This window comes from Fusarium mangiferae (assembly GCF_900044065.1).
Source record: "Fusarium mangiferae strain MRC7560 genome assembly, contig: FMAN_scaffold013, whole genome shotgun sequence".
Taxonomy (NCBI): Eukaryota; Fungi; Ascomycota; class Sordariomycetes; order Hypocreales; family Nectriaceae; genus Fusarium; species Fusarium mangiferae.
Window position 1 is genome coordinate 419,429 of NW_024573933.1, and position 22,883 is coordinate 442,311.

A 22,883-nucleotide genomic window follows, 5' to 3' on the forward strand; every position below is an offset into this window, starting at 1 on the left:
GTGATAGCCTCGGCTTACCGACCTAGCAGCGGGAGTTGAACTGATACGACATGATCCTTGTATTGGAGAGCAAGACTCCTCTGATTATACGATACATGGTGTAGGAACGACACGCGTAATCAGGCTTTCAACCACTTCAACACCTCAGCGGTGAACTGCTCAAACCCATCTACAAACGAAACATGGCCAGCATTCTTGATAATCACCAAATCAATCTTGTTGCTTTTACCCGCTGCTTCAAACCCCTCTTTGATCTTATCTCTCATCTCCTTCATAGTCTCTGGTAGATTCGCATCCTTCTCGCCAACGATACAAATCGCATCATCAACACTCGAACCAATCTTGGCAAACCTCGGTCGAAGATCAAAGGTCTCGCTTCTCAGTGCGTTACAACATGCTTCGAAACCATCGATCGTGGTTCCAGACATGACTGTTCGCATACGCTGTGTTTCCTGAGGGTTTTTCTCGAGCCATTCTTTGCCGAACCATCGCTCTAGAGTGCCTTGGATCGTTGCGTCGAGATTACCTGCTTCTCGGGCTGCGGCAACGCGCGGACCAAAGGCATCTTCTGTGCCGGCGTTGATGGGCGATGAAGAGATGGTGTCGCAGATGGCGAGCTTGCTTACCACGTTGGGATACTTGGTTGTGAAGTATACACCCGCCGATGCGCCCATTGATACTCCGATCCATGAGTAGACCTTGTTGATCTCGAGCTTCTTGAGAAGATGATGGACGTCTTCAGCCATAGAGTCAAACGTAGGGCTTAGGTCCTTTGGTGCGGATGATCCGCCATGGCCGGGCTGATCGTAGCGTAGAGTGCGATAACCATTGCTGTTGAGGACCTTGACGACGTGATCCCACACTGAAAGTGGTGCAGTGAGGGAGTTTGACAAAATGATGAGGGGTCCTTCTTTCGGTGACGAGTCCAAAGCGTAAGCCAATGTTCTGGAATCGGGGAGAGTCAAAGAACTAGCCATCCTGATGTTATTTCTCGCGATAAGATGAGTCCTATGGCAGATAAAAGATGAATTGACAACCCGAAAAAACATGTCAAATGCCAATGTTATACTGATAGAGACGTCGTCATGTTGGTCCGACCTTGAGGCGTAGGGTAGCCAGCGGTCTTTAGTTTCTCCATCCCCAAACCTTGAGCGTAACATTCCATTAGCGTCTTATTCCCACGCCATCTACGTATCCCATCGGAAGCATGCTTCCGTCCCGCGGGAAAAGGAACCCCAGATCCGGGAAGCATCGATTCGATGAGTCCTTTTCCCTCCCTGTGTAACACTATAAACCATGTCTGAATCTGCAAATGCGAAGCGTCGTTTGCGGCGTATCCCTGACGAATCCCGTAAACGGAACGCCCAAAGCTGTGATCGTTGTCGAAAGGTGAGTAAAGATGTTGGGTTGTTGTTCGTTATGGGCTGGTGTTGACTTGGTGTAGAGGAGGTGCAAATGTGTACCTGATCCTTCGGGCGCAGGCTGTGTGAATTGTCTTGAACATAACGTCACTTGCTCGTATACGGCGCCACGAAAGACGCGATTCTACGGGAGTGTGGATGATTTGAGTGATAGGTCTGTCTCACTTCTGTCCAGCTTGTGTAACGTCGTTGACACCACTAGGTATCGATGTCTCGAAGCTATTGTCAGAGGCGCTTTTCCGAATGAGACTCTTGATCATGTTAGTGATCTTGCAAAACTGGGTCAGAAGATGGGGTATAAGATGCCTGATATCTCTGACCCAAACAGAACACACATGAGAGTTGAAGACCTAGTGCAGAATCCTCCAAGTAAAGAACAGACTCCAAGTACAGGCCCGGATATCATCGCGGCGGATTCGAGGGGTGACACATCGCCGAGGAGTTCAAAGTCACATAGTGAAGAGCCGCAATCGTCGCTTGTGAAAGATAACTCTGGCCATGAGCACTATATCGGACCTTCAGGAACTCTCAACTTTTGGAATCAGCTTCGGAATCTGGTGGAATCTAATAACAGCCCTTATCAATCGCCCGGTCGTGAAGGAGCCACAAAGTTTACGCAGGATAACACAAGTCGGCTTTTAGAAGCCGATGACCAAGACGAAGATGACCAGCCACCACGTACTACAACAACACCTCAAGATGGATCTTCACCTGGAACAATCACCTCAGCTATCGCCCGCGACTTTACCCGTCTTCCAACAGCAGATATGGATGAAATACTTGGTCAATTTCCTCCTAACGAAGCCCTTGACTTGCTCATTCAGTCATACTTTAAGAACGTCCACGATGACTTTCCTCTCTTTCACAGAGCTACCTTTGAAGAAGAATACGAAAGTTTCATCGTCGAAGCTCGCAGCAATTCTCGACTTCCTTCGAGACCACTGCGATTACCGGACTGGGGATGGATAGGCTGCCTTCATATGATTGTGGTTTTTGGCTCTATTGCTGATAGGTCGATACCCAATGTTGATCATTCTGCTCTTCGAAGGAGATCTATTGCAGTCGCTAGAGGCTTACTCCCCCAGTTCATCTCGAAGTGTTCACTTACGAATGTTCGAGTTTTACTACTTCTTTCACTCTTTTTGCACAACAATAATGAAAGAAACGCTGCGTGGAACATTGCCGGGACAGCTACTCGGATCTCCTTCGCGCTTGGTCTTCATCGCTCAGACATGAGTGCCTCCTTCAGACCTCTAGAACGAGAAGTTCGTAAATGGGTCTTTTGCACACTCTACTCCTTCGAGCAATTCCTAGCTTCAAGTCTTGGTCGACCTAGTGGCCTTCAAGAACTCGACGTTGAAGTCGTCCCACCACGAGAGGGTTTTGTAGAAGGAGGCATAGGAACAGATGCAAGACTTGTATCGTGGTCTGTAAAGCTTCAAGCTATTCTCGCGCGAACAAGACTTTTACATGTTGGCATAAATCGAGCTTCAGGACCGACGCTTGATGAGATATTGAATACGCTGAATGGTTGGAAGCGGAATATTGGGAAAGCACCCGGTCTCGATGTCTCATGGATGAAAATGGAGGGGCCGGCCTTGGAATCCATTGATAATGAAGGGGCTGTTGATATGGAGGAACTCAAGGTATCACTGGCGTGGAAAACAAGAGCTCAACTTCGCGCGGTGCTGCTTTTGCATATTCACTTTCATTACATCGCCATCGTTGCCACACGTCCACTTCTTCTTCGCGACGTCGCAGCAGCACGGAAAGAAGATGCACCGAAAACTGCGGTTCCTACACATGCAGCTCTATGCGTGAAGCATGCATGCCAACTGAGCTATCTGATGATACTCCTAGATCACTTTGATGTTATCAACGGCCTTTCTGGTCTAGACATCTTTTACGCTTACTGCTCTGCCATGATACTCATCCTGCGGTTATTACGATTGCGCCCTGGCGAAGGTGCAGAGAGCATCGGACCAGATGAAGTAATGCTGCAGAGCAAAGTCCGCCGTCTCGTCGCGACCTTACGAAACGTCATCAACCACACGGATAAATGCGGCTCAATGAAGCGACTGGCTCAAGTCGTTGATACGTTCTCGGAGTGCGCCAATAATCCAACTGATCCTCCGGGTATAGCGAATTTACCCCCGCAGGGGATCAACATGAACAATCTGCCGTATCCAGCTGGTTGGTCCGCTGAACAGGCGCAAGTGCAGCAGACTCAAGGGGTGGCACTTGGATCGATGGAGGGACTGTTGGACTTTTTGCCGTTTCCGGGGTATGGGATGGCTGAGGGATCTTTGGCGCAGTATGTGCCGGGGAGTGAGATGGAGATGACGGGGTGGCATGATATGGAGTTTTTGATGGAGGGGTATGGGGATCAGAGCAGGACGAATTATTAGACGGTGATATGATGCTTATGATAGATATAATGGTTGATAAATGGATATAAATTAGTTCCAAGAGAAGATGTTGAATCTGTTGATGTTTAGCGTAGTCAGCTCCTAGCTAGAGCAACCCCTGGAGCTGAAGGTAAGACGTCTTTTTTTCTTCTTCTTTGAAAGGTTGTGAACAGGACTTGAATCGTATTCTTGGAAAGGGGAAATAGTTCTCCTGAGCGATACTATTGAATATTTGGCGGATCCTATCGTCGCATGAGTGGCTCGGGAAAGACGGAATTCCGTGTCACATTAAAAACATGGTCGCCTGAAATGAACCTTCATCCAGGCTTAACCGTATCTAATGCAGCCCAGACTTCAGCTTGCGGGGAATGTAAGCCGGAGAAAGAAACTTCTCTGAAGGATTATTCCCGGAGGATCAGCGAGATATGCAGCATGAGCTGATTTAGGTAGGTGAGTAATGCATTGAAGCTCCGATATTACCTCAATCGTCAAGTAGGACTTACTTATTACGGAAGAACCTATTGTGTTTCAGTGTCCCAACACCAACTCTCCCTCGGGTCATGTGTTTCTGACACTAGACTCAGGCGAAGGATTCACATGCTATAGCTGAAGCAGTCAGGATCAGAGCTCATTTACCCGAGTGGTAGGATCACTGCATGGCCTCTCTTTAGAGCCATCACATAAAGACATATATTCCCCACCAAGTCCAGCAGTAAGTGAGGTTACTGCTGTGAAGATAACCCTACTCGGCCAGTGAAACAGCACAAAATGGCCAAAGGCATCGCAGCTTTGTTGACCCTTCTGGGTGTCGCGTTTGCTCAGATCGACAGAACCTGTATTGACATCGCCTTCAACTCTGAAACAAACACGTTGTCGGGTAAATGCCAGCCTCGCGATAACTCAGGCTACATCCCCTCCGAGCTGGACCTCAACGACTGTTTCGGCTATGACGGTACCACCATTACAGTAAGTCGTGCTCGTGTAAGGTGATTCTATTTTTAAAATCTAAGCAATTTGTTAGCCAACTTATCATGGAAACTTTGCTGAAAGCTGTCACGGATGCGAGATGTTAGTAGCGCCTGATCCGTGGTATGGCGGTGCAGAGTATTGGATCAGATGCACTTGTGAGGGACAGAGTGAAAAGGTCGCTGTTCCTCTTGGTAAGTTGACCTCGGGCATAAATGTTGTGAGACTGTAACTGATTGAGATTGGTAGAAGCGGCCGTGGCACATGAGTATGTGTCCAACAAGGATGGTCACTTGCTTTGTTGATGGAGAGACTGTACGAAAGTCAGATCTATACTTAGCTCATTTTTCGAGATTCATCAGAAAACGGTCCACGCTTTTGATCGTTGGTTGCTTTTTCAGGAAGTTCCTGATACAGGGAACAAAGCAATTTCTTGTGTGGTTCTTTGAACATACAGCGGCAAAGAACAGTGAAAGAAATTTTCAGACGTAACAGCATCTCATTCAAAACATAAAAATTTTAATGTTCTGTCTAGTCAATGTTCAGTCCATGTATAAGTAGTGAACTATTCGACTCGTAGGTTTTATGCTCATCGTTCTCATCAACATACCCAATTATCAACTACTACAAAACATACCAACACACAAAACTACAACAAATCAACACAACAGAAACCTGAAACATGTCTTCTGAACAAAGCCCTAGTCAGAATCCCGAGTCCCGATCTTCTGATATGGAGACCTCCCAAAAGTCCCAACCAGTGACACTGGACCTTCTCCCCACTGAAGTCCTTCTCCTGATCTCAGGTGAACCCGGAAAAGACCAAAACATCATCTCAGCTGCGGATTTCAAGGCGCTATGCTTACTCAGCCCTCCTCTCCACCAAGTGTACCTCCCATTCTACTATTTGGGGGATAACAGCGGCGCGTTCCGTCAGGCACTGAGAAAAGCTGATGTCAAGGCAATGGAACGATGCGCCCAGTTTGGAGCGGCACCTGATACGAGATGGGAACTGCCTGAGTCTGGCGGTTGTCAATGCATCTCTGAGCGTCGACATACCCACCACAGGCCCATCGATGAGCTACTGGAGTGCCTTTACCTAGGCGAAACTCCCATTGACAAGTGTGCCGACGCTCTGGAGTGGCTTCTGCAAAGACAGTTTGACATGAAAGAGCAGCAAGATCAGCCGTGGTACGCAGCAAACGACTATTGTGACCACGTCCCTGAATTCCTGCTCATGATCCTGAGCAAGAGTCCTGATCGTGCCCGCACAGAAGGCATCTGCCAGATGATCAAGATGCTGCACAGCCATGGTTATTCACTCCCTCACAACATGAATTTTGATTCATTTATGTGTCGAAGCTGGGAAGATGTCGGACTAGTCCGCTATATCACAGGGCCTCTAGACGTGGCTTTGCGTTCCCATTGCCCACCTTATCTTCTTGAGCTTGTCCTCCGAGATTATGCGCGCCGCCTTGTAGATTTTGAGGTCACATATGAGGAGCTCCCCCATCCCCTCATGCAAAGATGGGCAGGGAAGTACCGCCTACAGGAACCCGAACACTTGCTTTTCGGAGGAGGAGTAGTGGAAACAGTCGACAAGCCGTGGTGGAAACTCACCAATGTACTACACACGGTCTGGGGACTTTTCCTGGATCTGATGGATAGCTCTACGGCCTGGGCGGAGGAGTACCGCGGTGAAGCTGCAGATGTGTTTGCCAAGAAGATTGAGATTCTCAACGAGTATCGAGTGCTCAACCAGCTTGAAGAGAACATGCTGAGAGGCATCGTGCAAGCTATGCGATTTATGACTACTCCTACAAAAGCTAGCTGCAACGGCGTAGTCAGTGATTCGGATTCTCAGCGCTGTTGGGAAGCACTGTACAGTGCGATCATCCCTTTCGAGACTATCGAAGAGCATTGGTTTCTGGATTACTGGGATCTTATCGACCCTAACATTAGCCTTGGCTTTCCTTGAGAATGCCATCGCTTCCACATTGACCCCGACGACAATGTTTACAAGATGTACCACGACTACCAGATGCAGAACGACCAGGTTAGGCCGACTTTGAATCGTCCGTGGGGTACCGAGGGAGTTTCAAAGAGAGATGACGGAAAGTGGGTAGATCGCGAGTGGAGGCGTGTGCTTCATAGTAACGATGGCTCAGGTCTAGGAGTGCGGGGAGGGGTGGACTTTTGGAGAATACCCAGATGGACCAAGGGGGGGAGCTTCGCGGATATTGACAAGGCTGTATGTGAGCGGTGGACGGTACTCGATGACAAAAAGCGCTCAGATAATGACGTTTAGATGAGAGGGAAGCAGTATTCTTAGTCAAGAATGGGATGCACTTGAAAGTTGTATAGATTGGCGTTGGTATTTTTCGCTCATGCAATGACATCGTCACGTTTATCAGCCAAGGCATTGTAATGTATTTCCACTTTGATTGTAATTACATTTTTGTGTAACCATCCCCGCAGGCTGTGTCTGTCGATTGATTGGCTTGATTGATCACCAGCATGGTGGCTTGCCAAGCCTCAATGCAGTTCTGACGTGGCACAAAGTCTCGCAGCTGGACATCTGAAGTCTGACATTAAAAGAATGATATGCTTTTTCACATTCCCCTTCCTTTTCAACTTCATTTTCCTATCAGCTCTCTCAATTTCAACCACATTGAATAGGTTATATCCAGCTGCATGAACTTTCTTCGCCCACCGGTCATGAATACGCCACGATCGAAGAATTACCATATCGCAATCGTGGCGCCTTTGCCAGAAGATTATAAAACGGCCAGAGCATTGTTGGACGAACCCTCGCCAGAGTATCATTTGAAAAGCTCGGGAGCTGCATGCTCTCTTGGAAAAGTCGGCCCTCACAATGTCGTCCTGGTCGGAAAAGCTGAGAACATGACCAATGTCTCCATCTTCGTCAAAGACACTGTCGACAATTTACTCGAAGCTTACTCTTCAATTCGAGCTGGTTTTCTCATCGGAGTAGATGCTACAGCTCCTGAAGATAGCCTTGCAAAACCAGGCGACATTGTCGTGGGATTTCCACAAGGGCGCCAGCCTGGGCTAATTCAGTTCAATGCAGATGAGACAATCACCTCGAACCACATTTCGACTACGTTTGAAACAAGCCATCCACCCTCCTCCGTTAAATCCGTTATCAATAGTCTCAAGTCCACACAAGGCCGACAGCAATGGAGCAAATATCTACAAGATCATTCACCGCGAGCAGAGCTTGGCTCCACAAAGGACCATCAGCGGCTCAAACAGGGTCTCCGTGAACCAACCAAAGTCTTGTGCGGCAAAGTGGCATCATCTGATAGTCTCTTATATGATCGTGATTTGGCCAACAAGGTCGGAAGCGACAATAAGATCATGTGTTTCGAACGAGCAGCTGCATGTATTAAATCAAGGTTTCCATTCCTGACTGTCTGCGGCACGGTCAGTTCTATAAGTTCGAGTTCTCGAAGCCTGAATGAGTCTGCGATACGCAGATTAAGAATGACCACGGTTATTTGTACCATGTTTATCTCTCATCGGATCAGTACCGCCCAACTGGAAGTCGAACATGCCTTTACATATCGGTTTCAATACAACCCATTCGATTTGGAAAGTGCTGGATTTAGGTTAGCACTACTTGAGAAAGGTTCTCAATCTCAAATACGGTGCCGCCTTGTCCAAGTGTACCTCAACGACATAATCCCCTATGAAGCAGTGTCATATTCTTGGGAAAGCCAAAGCACACCTCATGAGATCATGGTAGACGAGAAGACATTGTCAATCACGGAAAGCCTACACGACGCTCTCCGTCACTTGAGGAGACCTGACGAGGACCGGATGCTTTGGATTGATGCTCTGTGTATTGACCAGACCAATATCAAGGAGCGCGGTCATCAAGTTAATCGCATGGGAGAGATCTACAAGAAAGCCGACAGAGTGATCGTCTGGCTTGGATATCTGAGTGGAAATGCCACACAGCTAAAATCTGCTATCACCATGCTCGAAGCGCAAGTTGCAAAATTGCCAGGCATCCCTCGAAAATGGCCTCGAGAAGATCCCCGATGGAAGTCGCAGTGGAGACAGGTTGAAGCCAATTTCGGACCTTTGTGTCGCGATAAGTTGGTAGACGGCCTTAAAAGCTTCATGCAAAAACCCTGGTTTTCAAGAGTTTGGATCTTGCAGGAAGTGGCCAACGCGAAAAGGACTATCGTGACATGTAATTTGGGGGAAGTCCCGGGGTGGATTTTCGCCCTACTTCCACATGCTATGGACGTTGAGGTCGATGAACAGTGTAAAGCTGTCCTAGATATCATGCCCCATCCATCGACACCCTCGACATCGCGAAAAGAAACCAGAAACCTTAGCAGCCTGCTGTGGAAGTTCAGAGGATGCAAAGCCACAGATCCGCGAGACAGAGTATACGCATTACTCGGTATGGCGACAGATATGAAAGGAAGCCACATTCAACCAGATTACGCCAAGGAGGAGCATGTGGTGATGAAGGACTTATATGCTTACATTATAGGTGGGGAGTGGCCAGCTCATGATTCACCAGCATCGAATATTCAGGATTTGCAGCAAAAGCTTCCAGCCATATCCAAGCAAAGGCTTCAGCAAGTACTCCGGAGCACCTTTCGAACAGATCTGCTGGAACATTTTCTGTGCCGTCAAAGCTTGATCTCAATGATCAAGGATGGCGATCTCTTCTATGTGATGCAGCATGGAAGCAGGGCCATGCAAGCGTTTTTGGATAAGAGTGCACCTCTTCCTGATATCTCTTTAGACGTCGGTTTGGAATGCCTCCAGAGGTTCCCTGATGTATTTGAGGTCCTGTTGCGAAGACCTGACTGTACGTTTCAGGATATGCCGAGATTCGTCGCTCGAGCTATAGAATATCGACCTCAGATTTTCGAGCGGCTTGTTAAATCATATTCCGATCCAGAAAAGTTGAGGCACGATGTTTTGTTACAGGTCATACCAAGGGGGCTACCAATGTGCCAAGCGCTGTTCGATAACTGCGAATCTCCCATTGATATATCGAAAGAGATGCTACTGACAGCCATACATATTCATAGAGATATCGTGCAGATTCTTCTGGAAGAAGCTCGATCTCCAATCGAAGTATTCGAAAATATCTTCTTAGAAGCAACTCCCGGAGGACTCCACATCCTTGATGAGTCCAGAAAGCCAATCATGATAACAAAAGAACTGATTGGTAAGAGCATCGTAGCCGGTCCAGGTGCTCTTCAGCTCGTTCTAGCCACGATGGAAAGCACAATTGAACTAGACGAAGACCTCTTTATCACATCAATCAAGAACGGTCTGGGCACGCTGAAGCGCTTGCTTACAGTCTGTATAAAGCCTTTTAATGTAACGAAAAGGGTGTATGGACAAGCTATTGAAGCGGGTGACGAAATATTATCATACCTCTTCCCGAAGTCATCTTCCAAACTGACAATGACAGAATCCTATGTCGCTTCCTGTATTATAAGACCTCACGACTATGATGTCGAGAAAAAGCCTTGGCATGTCTTGAGATCTCTTTGTGGATACGGAGAGGGCAAGCTACAGATCACAGACAAGTTGATGTCGCTGGCTAAGGACAAACGCTATGGATTTCTATATGAGATGATGTATTGGATACGGAGGCAGGAGAAAGACGTCAGTGATGAGGTGGCGATAAGCGCAATCAGACGGGGCCCCAAGGCCTTCATGGCGCTCCTTAATGAAGAAGGAACGAACTTCAGAGTCACAAAACAGATTCTCGAAGTTGCTATCGAGCATTCATATGCGTTTGAGGCACTGGGGCTAAGACGCCACAGTGAGGTTTTCACGGATTCTCTTAACCTGGATCAATGTGTTCTACCTGGGATGCAGCCCCCTGAAACGGCGCAAAAAAACGAAGTATGAGCTTCAAAGTAAGAAAAAACAGAGTCGCGGGGTGGCTAGCGATCATTTCTAAGCGCTTGAGGGACTAAAGAAGGGCCAAGGGCGCGGGGTCGGGGAAAGCAATTGCATTTTACGTTATTTTCTACTGAGAATTTATTTTATAGCCATTAGTAACGCATTGTGGTACAATGTGTGAGTTTTAACCATTTGCAGTTCAGACCTGTGGCTACCTATGTTTCTAGACGAAGGTTGAATGCTAGAGGAATGTACTCTATGTAAGAGAACTGTTTCTTTTTATCTTCCTCCCCAGCCTGACAACTCCTTGTGACACGCTTCCCATCCATTGAAGTAAGGTGATCTAGCCTCACCACCAACCTCCGAACCAGAAGACCTCGCGAGGTATTCCAAGACCATATTCCCCCAAAGCCAACTCGCTGCTCCCTTCCCAAGATGTAAACCATCCTGATACAAATTCCCAAGTAGATGAATCAACTTAGCCCATTCAAAAATCTCATGGCCAGCCTGTTCTGCCACAGCCCTACCCAAACGATCCATCTCCATCATTATAGCATCGCCCATACCACTCTCCCTATGAACCGTCAATGCCCTAAACATAATCGGAACATCTTCCCCAAACTCATCATTAAGCCGCTTGGCAATCTTCTTTATACGCGCAGTCACAAAACGGACCTCCTCCCAAGCCATCTGCCTGTTTTTCAAGGTCATAGGCTTATCCCCCTCATTATGCATCGCCGCACCTCCCTCCCAGAAAGCACGCTGATCCCAGAGACCATTCTGCCAGAGGATTAAATCGGGACGGCCGGAGGGACCTTGGATGGGTGCTTCGTGGGGCTTCCAGAAGATGTTCCAGCGTTCTTCCCAGGCGACGTTCTTGAGGTTTTCGATCCACCACCAGTCTGGACGGTAGGTGAAGGAGCCAACGGAGTGGAGGTAGACGAGGGTGAGGTTGAAGGCGGGCACTTCGCAGATGCCTTTTGCTTGGCGGCCTGATTTGTCTTGGATGGGGAGATACATCTTGCTATCGAACTCTTCGCAGAAGAATTGTGTCATGTAGCGATCGACAGAGTCTCCGAACATGACGACACGACGACCCCACAGCCAGCCAAGACCATTGTCCTCTTTCATCTGAACAAAGTCATTGACTGTTGTGTTCCTGGTTGGTGGGACAGTAGCTTCTACTGCTTTACGACGGCGTCGACTCTCAACGATAGCCATGCGCATCCATTGTTGAGGGTTCCCAGCAGCATTGAGATACTCTGGCTCAACAGCTGTGTCATTGAAGATAATCTCGTGCTTGGGTGGGTAAGCGGCGTACTCGGGCGGTTCCGAGTTGAGGTAATCTTCCGTGAAAGGAATCCATTGTGTATCTCTGTAAGCCTTCGGCTCTTTGGGTATATAAAGATATCCCGGTCGTCGATACGGGTCTTCACAATTACGTATAGGCTCTGGTGTTGGTTCAGGAGTGACTGTCGATACCGGAGTTGGTGTTGGTGTAAAAGAAGGAATGCTTCTATACTGTTAGCATAAGATCAACCGGACAGATGGAACACTCACGTCGTTTGCGACGAGTCACAGTACTGTTGTGCCTTTCGATGCGCAAACTCAACAGGCGATCGTACAGTGTCAGAATAAAAAGTAAAAAGAACGACAAAGAAGAAAATGCCCAGTGCGGCGACAACCCCAACTCTCAGCGCAGGGCGCGACGGTAAACTTGCCGCGACAGCCATGATCGCGTGAGGAAGGGAAGAAGAAGAACAAGAACAAGAGAAGATCACAGTCAAAGCCTGGGATGATGTACTGTCACTTTTATGGAAAATCGGGTAAAGTGACCCGCAGAAACTCTTGAATATCCATGTCCCGTCATCTCAAAGGATTCGCGGACTGTGTCTGCACTGGGCTGTGCTTACGCTCTGTTGGTTGAGCGGATGTATATGGAAGGCATCCACCACATTTCAGCTTGAGTGTTCCTAGGCTTGGCGAGACCCCTAGTTTTTAGATGCCGGTGTCAGAAGTTGCAAATCCCGGGACCAGCCCTACAGTTACGAATATCCTCCGATAGAGTTTTAACTTTGAACCAAGTGGAACACAGTAGTTGCGATCCAGGTACGAGTTAGAGGGGTGATCTTCAGGACAGATTCGAGCTTGAGGGAAATATCTCCTGATTACATTGTGGAAATGAAAAGCTGACTGCTGATGAAGTGATATGTGGAGACAATGTGAAAGATGCAACCGTTTGCAGCATGGATGGGTTGCAGATCATCAGGAGATTCGTCATACTGGAGTTCCATAAAAGACTTTTCAAGCTTTTGCCAACTTTTTTAGACAGGGGTGGCCTGGAAGTGCTTGGGTTGGAGGGACTTTGGATTGGTCCTTGATTATGATGTGATGTTAGTTGTAGGTTGTCATTCGTAGACAGCGCTCAGCTTCACAACATCGCTTAATGACAGCTCGGGAATATTTGCTCAAATGTTACCTGTCAGCAATCCCGAAATGCAGGTTCATGGACCGAAGAATCATAATCCTATCTCGCTTGATTGAAGGATGCATCCTTTTTGGGACACTCATCACATCGTCTGTCATTCCATTCCATGATATGATTTTTTGACATAAATGCATAATGAGCTGTGCCTTTCATAGTTCTAGCATAAGACTGGATATATGAGCACAAAATATCCAAGTTTCACGAGGTGTTTCATCTGAAAACCGGGCCGGGAATAGCACTCTGTCTCTCACATCAGATAAGAATGGCGGGTAAGCTTTTTCCTTACCTTAATCTTAAAAAAATGGAATACTGGAGAACTTCTAAAAGTGACGACCCACCATCAGAGAAATGCTTCTACTAACTACAGTGAGGGATAGATATGAGAATCGCGATTGGCTTTTTGGACTGCTTTTCGTGCTTTGTCGGTTTATTGATTAAAATAGTGAAATCGCAGTCAGAAGCCATTCGATAAGAGAACGCGCGAGTTAGTTGGCCTCGCTTATCAGAACGGCTTGACAAAGACCAACAGCGCCAAGTTGTCGGTTTGCGATACCCAGGGTTGGGCAGATAACACAAACATGAAGAGCAAAATCATCAAATAACTCTACCTCCATCAGGAATTGATGCCACAGCTGTATTGAGGTGGATAGTTGAAGGGGCTTCAGCTCTGATGTCACGGTAAAGGATACAACTTAGTTCAAAAATGCGACGTACTCCTGGCCTGCCGCAGTGGCAATAGTCTGTATGCTGCGCAAGATAACTTGGACAGTGATGATGCAGAGGTAATCACGGCTTAAAAAAGTTGAAATGGGATGGATGCCTTCTTTTTTATAGCCAAAGCCTGATTGAAAAGTCGGTGCCGCAGGGTAGGGAACTACCAAACAAAGGTGCTAAATCTTATACGCGTATAAAAGCAATTCTCTGCCAGCCAAGCCTCAGCTCCGAAAGCCACCGTCGCTTAGCAATGCCGCCCTAATACTGAAACGCGGGAACACCCAAATAGAGAAGCTCTCCCTGTTTCAAAACGGACATTACAAGGCCCAGCGTTTCCAACGTTTCCAAGCGCGATGCAATTGACCAATTACATTGAACTCCTTGTTACAGATGTGAATTCTTCCGCTAATGATATTTCGAGTCTTTCATCTCTATTCTCTGTTAAGCATATCTCAACGAAACATCGGCGGGGGTACGCGGGATGGTTTCTCAAGATGCGAGATGGGAGCTTGGCGTTGGTATTAAAACCAAGTGTTTGGTCGTCATCTGTGCTTTTGTTCTTGGTTCAAACTACACTCGTTCTTTTTCATTCGTTAGACATTGACTGTCACTACATTTCTCTTGTACCTTTTATTCTTATCTTATCTGATTCTTTTATAATCTGCTAGACGCAAGATGTCTTCCTCCATTCTTTTCGCTGCCGGCCTTCTTGTCGGCGCCGCTCAGGCTTACACCCAGGTCAATGTTGCTTCTCCCTTCATGCTCAAGAACATCGATCCAATTGTCTTTCCCGGAGAGTACAGCAAGTCTCATCTCCACTCGTTCTTCGGCTCCGATGCCGTCACCGTCAACACCAAGACGAGCGCTGAGCTGCAAAAGGGCTGCACCAATGCCGAGAATCCCAACGATCTTTCCGTCTACTGGATCCCTACGCCGCTCTACACTGCTGATGGAAAGAACTTCGAGCCTATCCCTGTTATGCGCTTCAGCGCTTACTATAACCTTGGCGAAACACCCGCTGAGGTTCCTATTCCCCAGAACTTGAAAATGGTCGCGGGTGATGCCACTGCTCAGACTCAGGCTGATATGCCAGCTGACGCCAAAGCGGAGTGGATGTGCGAAAGCGAGCCCATCCCCCTCGGCGCAAACGGATTCCCTACCTCAACCTGCGCAACCCACCTCCAGCAACTCCTCTACTTCCCCCAGTGCGTCAACGAACAAACCCTCGAAACAGCCTACAAGTCGCGCGACTACGGCACCGCCAACTGGTGTCCCGAGGGCAGCAAGTCCATGCCCCAGCTGCGCTTTAGCATCCGCTACGACCTGCGCAAGGTCCTCCCCAACGGCTGGAGCGGCGAGGCGCCTTTCAAGCTTGCGTGCGGAAATGCGTTCTGCTCGCATGGCGACTTCATCAACGGCTGGACTGAGGAGGCGGCTAAGAACATGGTTGCTACTACGATGGAGAAGCAGAAGTTTAGTGCCGTTGAGGGTGCGCTTGGTGCGCCCAATGCGGGACCGACTTGTGAGGCTAAGGATGCTGATCCGGAGAACGGCACTAGCGATTACAACGAGAGTGTGGCTGTTATGAACAAGCGGGATGTTTCAGCTTGGGGATGGAAGTCTAAGGCTCGTGTTGTTCGTGAATTGGGCTTATCAAGCAACCAGCTCTAGTAAAATTCTGCTGGCGACAACATATCTTTCATGGCTTGTATATAGTTACATGTGAATAAACCCGAGTCTTTTTAACATCATTCCCTTCCTTATAGTGCAGAGTTCTCGTGCAGGGTTGGTGTTGAAATGACCTGTTAGGTAACGGTCCTGCATTTAGTAATAAATGGTTGAGCGACCATTAGCTATTCTTGAGCACCTGACTTGTTATCTAACACTTTAGGTCATTCGTATTAATTGATACTACACTTCCCGTTTTGCGTGGCTGCTCGGGATCTCTAGCCGCGTTCAACATGGGCGTTCCAAAATGGGTAGTTTTCCGCCCCTCGCCCAAATCAGTCGAACCCCTCCAAAAAGACGCCAATCAAGTGTAATCAGACTAAAGACTATAGATAAAAGCACGCCAATTGAACTCACCCATCTTTCTCACTCAAATATCAATACCTAAATCTGAAAATTTCACATAACTCACCATGCGCTCAAAACGAGTCATCTCTATCGTTACATGCCATGCAGAAGGCGAAGTCGGCGATGTTATCATCGGCGGCGTCCTCGATGTACCAGCTAAAACAATGCACGATAAGCTCACATACTACATGGCTGAGCGAGATGATCTTCGACAACTACTTCTCCAAGAACCCAGAGGACGCTTGGAGATGAGCGTTAATTTAATTGTCCCGCCTTGTCGACCTGATGCAGATGCAGGTTTCCTTATCATGGCGCCGGGAGATTGGGTCCCAATGTCTGGATCGAATTGTGTCTGCACGACGACTGTTCTTCTTGAGACGGGAATTGTTCCCATGGTTGAGCCTATGACTACTGTGAGGCTGGACACAGCTGCTGGATTGGTGGTTGCGACGGCGGAGTGTGAGAATGGGAAGTGCAGATCTGTTTCTTTTGATAACGTCCCGGCATTCGTTTATGCTCTCGACAAAGAGATTGACGTTCCTGGGCTGGGAACTGTGGTGGTGGATATTGCATATGGAGGACAGTGGTACGTGCTCGTCAAAGCAGAAGCGCTGGGTCTTCGAGTGGAAACAGTCAATGCCGATCGTCTCATCGATTTCGGCAAGAGATTGAAACAAGCAGTCTTGGCGAACTGCATGCCCACGCATCCTGAGAACCCGGCCATCTGCGGTATCAACAACGTCATCATCACAGAGCCTTTGGAAGAAGGACAAGAAGGCAAGACTGTCAAGCACACTGTTGTTGTAACGCCGGGAAGACTGGATAGGAGTCCTTGCGGAACGGGGAGTTCGTCGCGTCTGGCTATTCTGCATGCGAGGGGTCTTATTGAGGAGGGAGAGTCGGTCAAGTTTAGGAGTATTATTAACACCGAGTTTGTGGGGAGGATTAGAGGGACGACGAAGGTGGGGGAGTTGGATGCGGTGCTGCCGACTGTCAAGGGGAGGGCTTGGATTACGGGGGAGAAGAATGTTCACCTTGACCCGGAGGATCCTTTTACCACTGGATTTCTACTCTAGATAGAGAATTATGATACATCACCATATGCATTTTGACCATAAGTAGCGTTTTTATAGAATAAAAGGTTAAAAATAGGGTCTTCCGCAATTTGCGTGTCAGTCTGAGCTTTTTATCATATTTCACAAAGTCTGTCGCAGTCTTGAGTTTCGTTTGGAAAACGAGAGATGTATACTCACAAGCATTTCTGAGTTTAAATGATTGAGGCTGATTGGAAAAGACTTTCTTCAGAAATGTGATTGTAAATAACATGCTGAATGGCAGTTCTTGATGTTGACCTCACAACTTCGCCCGAGTCTTATCAGTGACCTTGCCAACAAGCTCAACCACCCCCTCAGCACATCCATAAGACCCCATATAACCCCATCCCGAATGCCCATAGTTATGAATAACCCACGTCTCATCATCCAACTTCTCCTCCTCCAGCCTCAAACCGCCCTTTCTATAAGGTCTAAACCCAACACCATGCCGAATAATACTCAAACCAGTAATTCCCTTTCCTCCAGCAATATCGGGACAGAGATCTACAATCCTCTGCATGATTCTGTTCGCGGTATTCGGATCAGGCTGCGTGTCCCAATTCCCAATTTGATACGTCCCACCAATAACCGTTCCACCGCCAGCTGCCCTCTGCATAGCGTAGATCTCCTCACCGCTTTCGTCGAGGGTGCTAGAGCACATGAAAAGCGGTAGGTTCTTGGGTGTTTCATTGCGAACGAGGACAATTTGACCTCGTGCTGGTACGACAGTTGTGTCTTGAACGCCTCCGAGCTTCAAAGATCCAAGACCAGTGGCGTTGACGATGATATTAGCCTTTTCACCGGTATGGCTGAGACACTTTGCTTCATTGATGTGAGTGAGAATGCCGCGCTTCACGACGACCCCGTATTTGAGGCATTGGCCGAGAAGCCAGGGGAGGTAGATGGCTGTGTTGATGCAAACTCCTTGGTATTGGAAGCCAGAGTCGTAGCCTGTCGCGACTTCAGATGGATGGTTGTTGCGGAAGTTGTTAAAGATTTCTTTGAACCATGGGTTGTCGGCATAGAAATGGGCTGAGAATCCGGATTTGGCGGACTCTGTGTCTTTATTCCGACGAAGGACATGCGTTGCTTACGATGTTAGCCATTGTTTGACATTTCACACAAGTCTTTTAAGAACTTACTCTGGAAATGAATGCCTGCTTCAGGAGTCTCCTCGACGAGTTTCTTTAGAGCGATCCAGGTTCGTCGTTCCCAACGACTCGCATCTTTGGGTGACAAGCTTGAAAATATTAGTATAATGGTTTGGAGAGGGTATGAGTGGTTGGCTCACGGAATGACATTGGCTCCAGCCCATGGGGAGGCGTACTCGGCGTCATAGTCGCCGGGCATATGCTTGCCAACAACAGTGACTTTGTTACCCTCCTTGGCCAGCAACAATGCTGAGGTGAGGCCAATTACACCAGCACTTGATATCGTTAGTTGAAGTTTGATGCAGTGGATTGAATATCTTACCCGATAACGACAACAGTATTTGTCATCTTGAAAATTATGTAATTTTAAATCTTCTTCGAGAAGACTACAATATATGTGATATTTGACCTGTACCTAGCTTAGAGAAGGCCGAATTTAAGTGATAGCTATTCATCTCGTTACATTCTAACTCATCATTTGTGATTGGTCACTTCGCGGATGCATGCCTATCTCGGCACAGTGGAGCTAGTGGTATGCGAACCGCTTCCTAAAAAGTATATGGGGTAGACTCGTTATCTGAAAGCACTAATTCAGTGCGGAGTGAACCCAAAAGCATTTCATTTTCGCGCTGGCTTGCCAACTTGAACATAGGGAGCTGTCGCGTGACTGCTATGAATATCGCGTGGTGTTCTAGACCCAGCACTCAGTGAGAAAGGAAATTCCGACCTCAAAGCCAGGTGCAACAAAAGCATCTGCCTTTGCAAGGTATCCCACCAATGAAATGTGACACGTCAAACTCCGCAGTTCAGTTCACCGTTGTCTCCACTTCAGCGCCCTTCATCTTTGCGCTTACTTGAGTTGTCGGGTTGACTTTTGAGATGGCTACAACACCGAAATACAGAATCGAAAGTATTCTGACCAACGTTCGGAGCGATAATCACGATGCCCGCTTCTCCGTCTGCCGGAATGGGAGGGTATTCTACATCACGATCTCACCGACCAATTTTACCAACTCTCCCAACATGACCGAGAAGTACATGACATATCTTGAAGTCCTCAAGTCACGCGAAGAGGTCATCGGCGATATCTACGATACTGATGTCTATGAATGGGTCATGGCCCCGTTTGAGCCTCTCCTGGTTGAATTTGCGCCTGCTCCAGAATGTAACCCCAAAGACATCAGAGTCACCCTGGAAGAGCATTTATTTCCCGAGTTCTTTGTCTTTCAACTAGACATCATTGACGAAAAACTATGTCCTCGACGTGTTGAAACAGAGGCGTCCCCTTCACGTCCATCTTTTGTACGCTTTGACGATGACTTTTGCGATGACTTGGAGACTTGGACTGCCTTCTATGATCCTGCCGGAATTATCTTGAGCTTCAAGGACCCCAAAGATGCGCTCTTCAAGCTGCCGGACAAGGCTCTAATTGAAAACTGCCAGACTGAATGTTTCTTCAAGCCATGCACCTCTGGCGTCCAAACCAAGCAGGAACTTAAAGCTTACAAGTTGATTCATGCTGCTAGTTTGGACTCTCAACTAAATCTTTGTCATCTTTATGGTGTCGTCATGGATGAATACGACTTTATTCTTGGCCTTTTGCTCACCTATATTGATAACCGGGGTTGCCCACTATCAACAAAGATCGCACCCGGATACCCTGACGACCCTCCGCTTGAAGTGAGACAACGATGGATGGACCAGATTGAGGCTGCAGTTTCGGGCTTGCATAATGATGGTATAATCTGGGGTGATGTAAAGGCGGAAAATGTCTTGATAGATCAGGATAGTAATGCGTGGATTACTGATTTCGGTGGCGGCTACACCAGAGGCTGGGTTGATAAGGAGGTGGCGGAGACTATAGAAGGGGATCGGATGGGTATGGCGAGGCTAAGAGAGTTCGTCTTTCCAGAATCAAAAGCAGAACAGTAGTGTAAAGTCTCTTTAGATTCCAAAGATTGCAGTGGGATAGACGGCGTGTAAGCAACTTGTATGCTCCGACAAAGAGGCTCCCGGGCGGTTCGTATCCATATCGCTGACCACTGTCCTACTCAAAAAACAATACATTAACCTGAAATGATAATTACTTGTTTCTTCGCATCTAGTCAAATACTGCAGCTTCCCATATTTCTTTTACATAATCATCCTCAGAAAAGTCCAACGGCCATGCAATGTTCAGCAAGACCCTCCTTGCATCCTCCCACTTCTCCAACCTCATATCTCGACTCTGTTCTTTTATAATCCTTTCAAAAAACGGCCTCAAACCAGGTTCTCGCTCCATATCCCCAAGTTTCTCATGCAAATAAAGACTCATCAACCCCAGAAACGATTCCCAGAATAACAGTTCTGCAATCTCTAGCGTATTTTTCTTCTGGAGCGTGGAAGTGAGATCACGCTGGAATATCCTCATGCTACAGAGGTATATCTCCTTCGTGAAAGGACGCCAGAGAACAACTACCTGTTCAAGGAATAATTCTGTTGCAATGACCAATCCGCACCAAGAAGTCTTTTGCTCATGCTCAGCCTCTGAAGTCTCTTCATGTTGTTGGTCGGTAGGTGTAATTGAGGTTTGGTGCGATTCAAGAACTGTGTCGTAAACTCTAGCAGCTGCGCCGGTTCTCCAGAAGTCGTCGTGTATCTTTTGAGCTTCCGTAAGATTGTAGAATTCGTCCGTCACTTGACGAAGACTGTTTATTATTGACGCGCTGTAGACGTCAGAGAGCCTTGCTCCGATATTGGGCAGTATGAAGAATGTTGAGAAGAGGCGTATGGCTTTGAGTTTGAGACAGTGTAGGTACTGGCCTTCTGAATTATACCATTTGTGCATGAGACGCATGGGATTGGAGACTGAGAGGCTGTTCTTGTCTCCGGTTGATTCTTCGGCGCGGAGGATGCCATGGAGAACAGTCTGTACGCCGTGGATGAAGGTGGAGGTTCTGGGATATTAGTTAACTTCAGTTTGTTTCTGGGTGGTAGATACTCACAGTAGAAAATAGCGATCAGAAAGCTCTTGGTCACGAGTCTTGCCGTTAGTAGTTGATGGGACTATTGTTGGATATGGGAGAGCGTAGATGACATTTAAATGCTTTTCAGCCATTTGCATGTTACCACTGCAGAACTAATAGGTGATTTAGTACATCTGAAACAATGAGCGATGTTCATTTGCCATACCTCTGTATATGCCAAGGTGGCAATCTGTTTGGTGATGGCAGCTGAAAGGGTGAGATCTCCACTGGAAAGCCATTTTTTCACCAATCGCACGGTCTCAATCCTATGAAAGAGGAACGTATGCTCAAATGCTTCGAGGCTGCCGACCTTGAAAGTAAAATGAGTAGCTGCCATCAAAATCGCATTGCGGAGGGCTTCGGGGTCTGATATGGTATATGGCATGCTATCGAGGTAAGCATTGGTTTGCATTGGTAAGCATCGGTTGGCGAGACAAGCCTCTTAGACGTACCAATCTTTGCCATGATTTGTGACAGATGTGACAAGGGTTTCACCGTAGACAAAAAGGCTGTTAGTGATTGATGGTTGTTTGTAAGTGATAAGACCTACAGTAATTGAAGAGTTCATGTGATTTGAGGGGCATATCAATGGCCACGCAGTCCAGGGTCGTTGCTGAGCTCGACAAAATAAGCTGACGGACCAGAGCCTGGGTGTTGGGCATCTCAGGCCCCTTGGAAGAACTCGGAGCCTCCCAGGGAACATGCTCCCACGGCTGAGTCGCCCCAGCCTTCTCCAGCGCCCGTCTCTCCCTCAGCGGTATCTTGACAGGCGGGTATTCACATGTTCTCTTACTATTAACGCAGTTCTCACTGCCAATTTGCACAGTCAGCCTTTCAAGCCTGGCTGTTTTTTTTGGCTGGGATCTCATCTCACCATGTGGGACGCTGCTCGCCACACCGCACCCTGCGGCTTCGGCACTCTGAGCAGCCAGTGCGGCTTCGCGTGTGGGCGCGCCGCTGTCGGACTTTGCCTTTGCCCATTGTTTCGTCAGTGGCGTGACCGGCCATGGCTTGTGTGTGGTTTAATGGCTTATCCGTTTCGGTGAGGAGATGGGAAGAAAGGATGGAGGAGATCCATAGTACGCGTGTGTCGTAAGCACTAGACAGGGTTGTTGATAGGTGGGGATGTTTGGGCCAAGGCTTGCTGTTAGGGAGCGACTTGCAAGATTGATGCTAGGATGTTGTATTCAGGGTGTTGTGCGTGGAGAAATACCTCGTCTAAATGTCCGGAAGCGTTGAGAGCGGTATTGCAGTAACATCAGCCTCGAAAGATGGAGCCTCATTGGGATAATTTGACGGATACGCGCATTTTCTGTTGGTGTTGCTTCGGGGGGGGGGGGGGATGTCAGAGATATGGAACCAGTATAGAGAAATAGGAGCAATTGCATTTACCATGGTTGAAGAACTATGACTATTCTTCTTTAGGATCGCATAACTCAATGATAAGTTCTTGAAGTCCTGATGAAATAGGGCTTGGGTCTGTTGATCCTTCTCAGGCTCACCTGTGATTTGGAGCAAAGTTTCAACGGGGAGGAGAGCCAGCTTGCCTTCTTGTTGAGGTCGCGAGAAAGTCTTCTTGTTTGATGAAGAAGAGGGTAAAGGTTTTTCGATATGATGGTCCGACATATTTTCCTTCTGAGATTTCGTGTG

General features: G+C 47.7%; 11 protein-coding genes across 11 annotated transcripts; 7 read left to right on the plus strand and 4 right to left on the minus strand.

Annotated features, from left to right (window-relative positions):
* Window positions 1–119: 119 nt before the first annotated feature.
* Window positions 120–977, minus strand: FMAN_00145 (uncharacterized protein; the record flags this gene model as incomplete). The annotated part of the gene is made up of 1 exon (XM_041821960.1): window positions 120–977. One exon carries the CDS (start codon window positions 975–977, stop codon window positions 120–122), a length of 858 nt encoding a protein of 285 aa, XP_041687688.1.
* A 319-nt stretch (window positions 978–1,296) lies between these two features.
* FMAN_00146 (uncharacterized protein) lies at window positions 1,297–3,829 on the plus strand (the record flags this gene model as incomplete). Its single annotated transcript, XM_041821961.1, has 3 exons — window positions 1,297–1,389; window positions 1,445–1,575; window positions 1,624–3,829. The coding sequence occupies 3 exons, from the start codon at window positions 1,297–1,299 to the stop codon at window positions 3,827–3,829; spliced, it is 2,430 nt and encodes an 809-aa protein (XP_041687689.1).
* A 768-nt stretch (window positions 3,830–4,597) lies between these two features.
* FMAN_00147 (uncharacterized protein) lies at window positions 4,598–5,100 on the plus strand (the record flags this gene model as incomplete). The annotated part of the gene is made up of 3 exons (XM_041821962.1): window positions 4,598–4,795; window positions 4,851–4,989; window positions 5,045–5,100. The coding sequence occupies 3 exons, from the start codon at window positions 4,598–4,600 to the stop codon at window positions 5,098–5,100; spliced, it is 393 nt and encodes a 130-aa protein (XP_041687690.1).
* A 377-nt stretch (window positions 5,101–5,477) lies between these two features.
* FMAN_00148 (uncharacterized protein) lies at window positions 5,478–6,773 on the plus strand (the record flags this gene model as incomplete). The annotated part of the gene is made up of 1 exon (XM_041821963.1): window positions 5,478–6,773. One exon carries the CDS (start codon window positions 5,478–5,480, stop codon window positions 6,771–6,773), a length of 1,296 nt encoding a protein of 431 aa, XP_041687691.1.
* A 740-nt stretch (window positions 6,774–7,513) lies between these two features.
* On the plus strand, window positions 7,514–10,711 carry FMAN_00149 (uncharacterized protein; the record flags this gene model as incomplete). The annotated part of the gene is made up of 1 exon (XM_041821964.1): window positions 7,514–10,711. One exon carries the CDS (start codon window positions 7,514–7,516, stop codon window positions 10,709–10,711), a length of 3,198 nt encoding a protein of 1,065 aa, XP_041687692.1.
* A 273-nt stretch (window positions 10,712–10,984) lies between these two features.
* Window positions 10,985–12,438, minus strand: FMAN_00150 (uncharacterized protein; the record flags this gene model as incomplete). Its single annotated transcript, XM_041821965.1, has 2 exons — window positions 10,985–12,221; window positions 12,266–12,438. The coding sequence occupies 2 exons, from the start codon at window positions 12,436–12,438 to the stop codon at window positions 10,985–10,987; spliced, it is 1,410 nt and encodes a 469-aa protein (XP_041687693.1).
* Window positions 12,439–14,582: 2,144 nt separating this feature from the next.
* Window positions 14,583–15,578, plus strand: FMAN_00151 (uncharacterized protein; the record flags this gene model as incomplete). Its single annotated transcript, XM_041821966.1, has 1 exon — window positions 14,583–15,578. One exon carries the CDS (start codon window positions 14,583–14,585, stop codon window positions 15,576–15,578), a length of 996 nt encoding a protein of 331 aa, XP_041687694.1.
* A 470-nt stretch (window positions 15,579–16,048) lies between these two features.
* Window positions 16,049–17,059, plus strand: FMAN_00152 (putative proline racemase; the record flags this gene model as incomplete). Its single annotated transcript, XM_041821968.1, has 1 exon — window positions 16,049–17,059. One exon carries the CDS (start codon window positions 16,049–16,051, stop codon window positions 17,057–17,059), a length of 1,011 nt encoding a protein of 336 aa, XP_041687695.1.
* A 277-nt stretch (window positions 17,060–17,336) lies between these two features.
* FMAN_00153 (putative D-amino-acid oxidase) lies at window positions 17,337–18,576 on the minus strand (the record flags this gene model as incomplete). Its single annotated transcript, XM_041821969.1, has 4 exons — window positions 17,337–18,166; window positions 18,220–18,317; window positions 18,369–18,503; window positions 18,551–18,576. 4 exons carry the CDS (start codon window positions 18,574–18,576, stop codon window positions 17,337–17,339), a joined length of 1,089 nt encoding a protein of 362 aa, XP_041687696.1.
* Window positions 18,577–19,107: 531 nt separating this feature from the next.
* On the plus strand, window positions 19,108–20,160 carry FMAN_00154 (uncharacterized protein; the record flags this gene model as incomplete). Its single annotated transcript, XM_041821970.1, has 1 exon — window positions 19,108–20,160. One exon carries the CDS (start codon window positions 19,108–19,110, stop codon window positions 20,158–20,160), a length of 1,053 nt encoding a protein of 350 aa, XP_041687697.1.
* A 169-nt stretch (window positions 20,161–20,329) lies between these two features.
* FMAN_00155 (uncharacterized protein) lies at window positions 20,330–22,241 on the minus strand (the record flags this gene model as incomplete). The annotated part of the gene is made up of 6 exons (XM_041821971.1): window positions 20,330–21,164; window positions 21,213–21,346; window positions 21,400–21,619; window positions 21,686–21,779; window positions 21,871–22,043; window positions 22,108–22,241. The coding sequence occupies 6 exons, from the start codon at window positions 22,239–22,241 to the stop codon at window positions 20,330–20,332; spliced, it is 1,590 nt and encodes a 529-aa protein (XP_041687698.1).
* Between the last annotated feature and the right edge of the window lie 642 nt (window positions 22,242–22,883).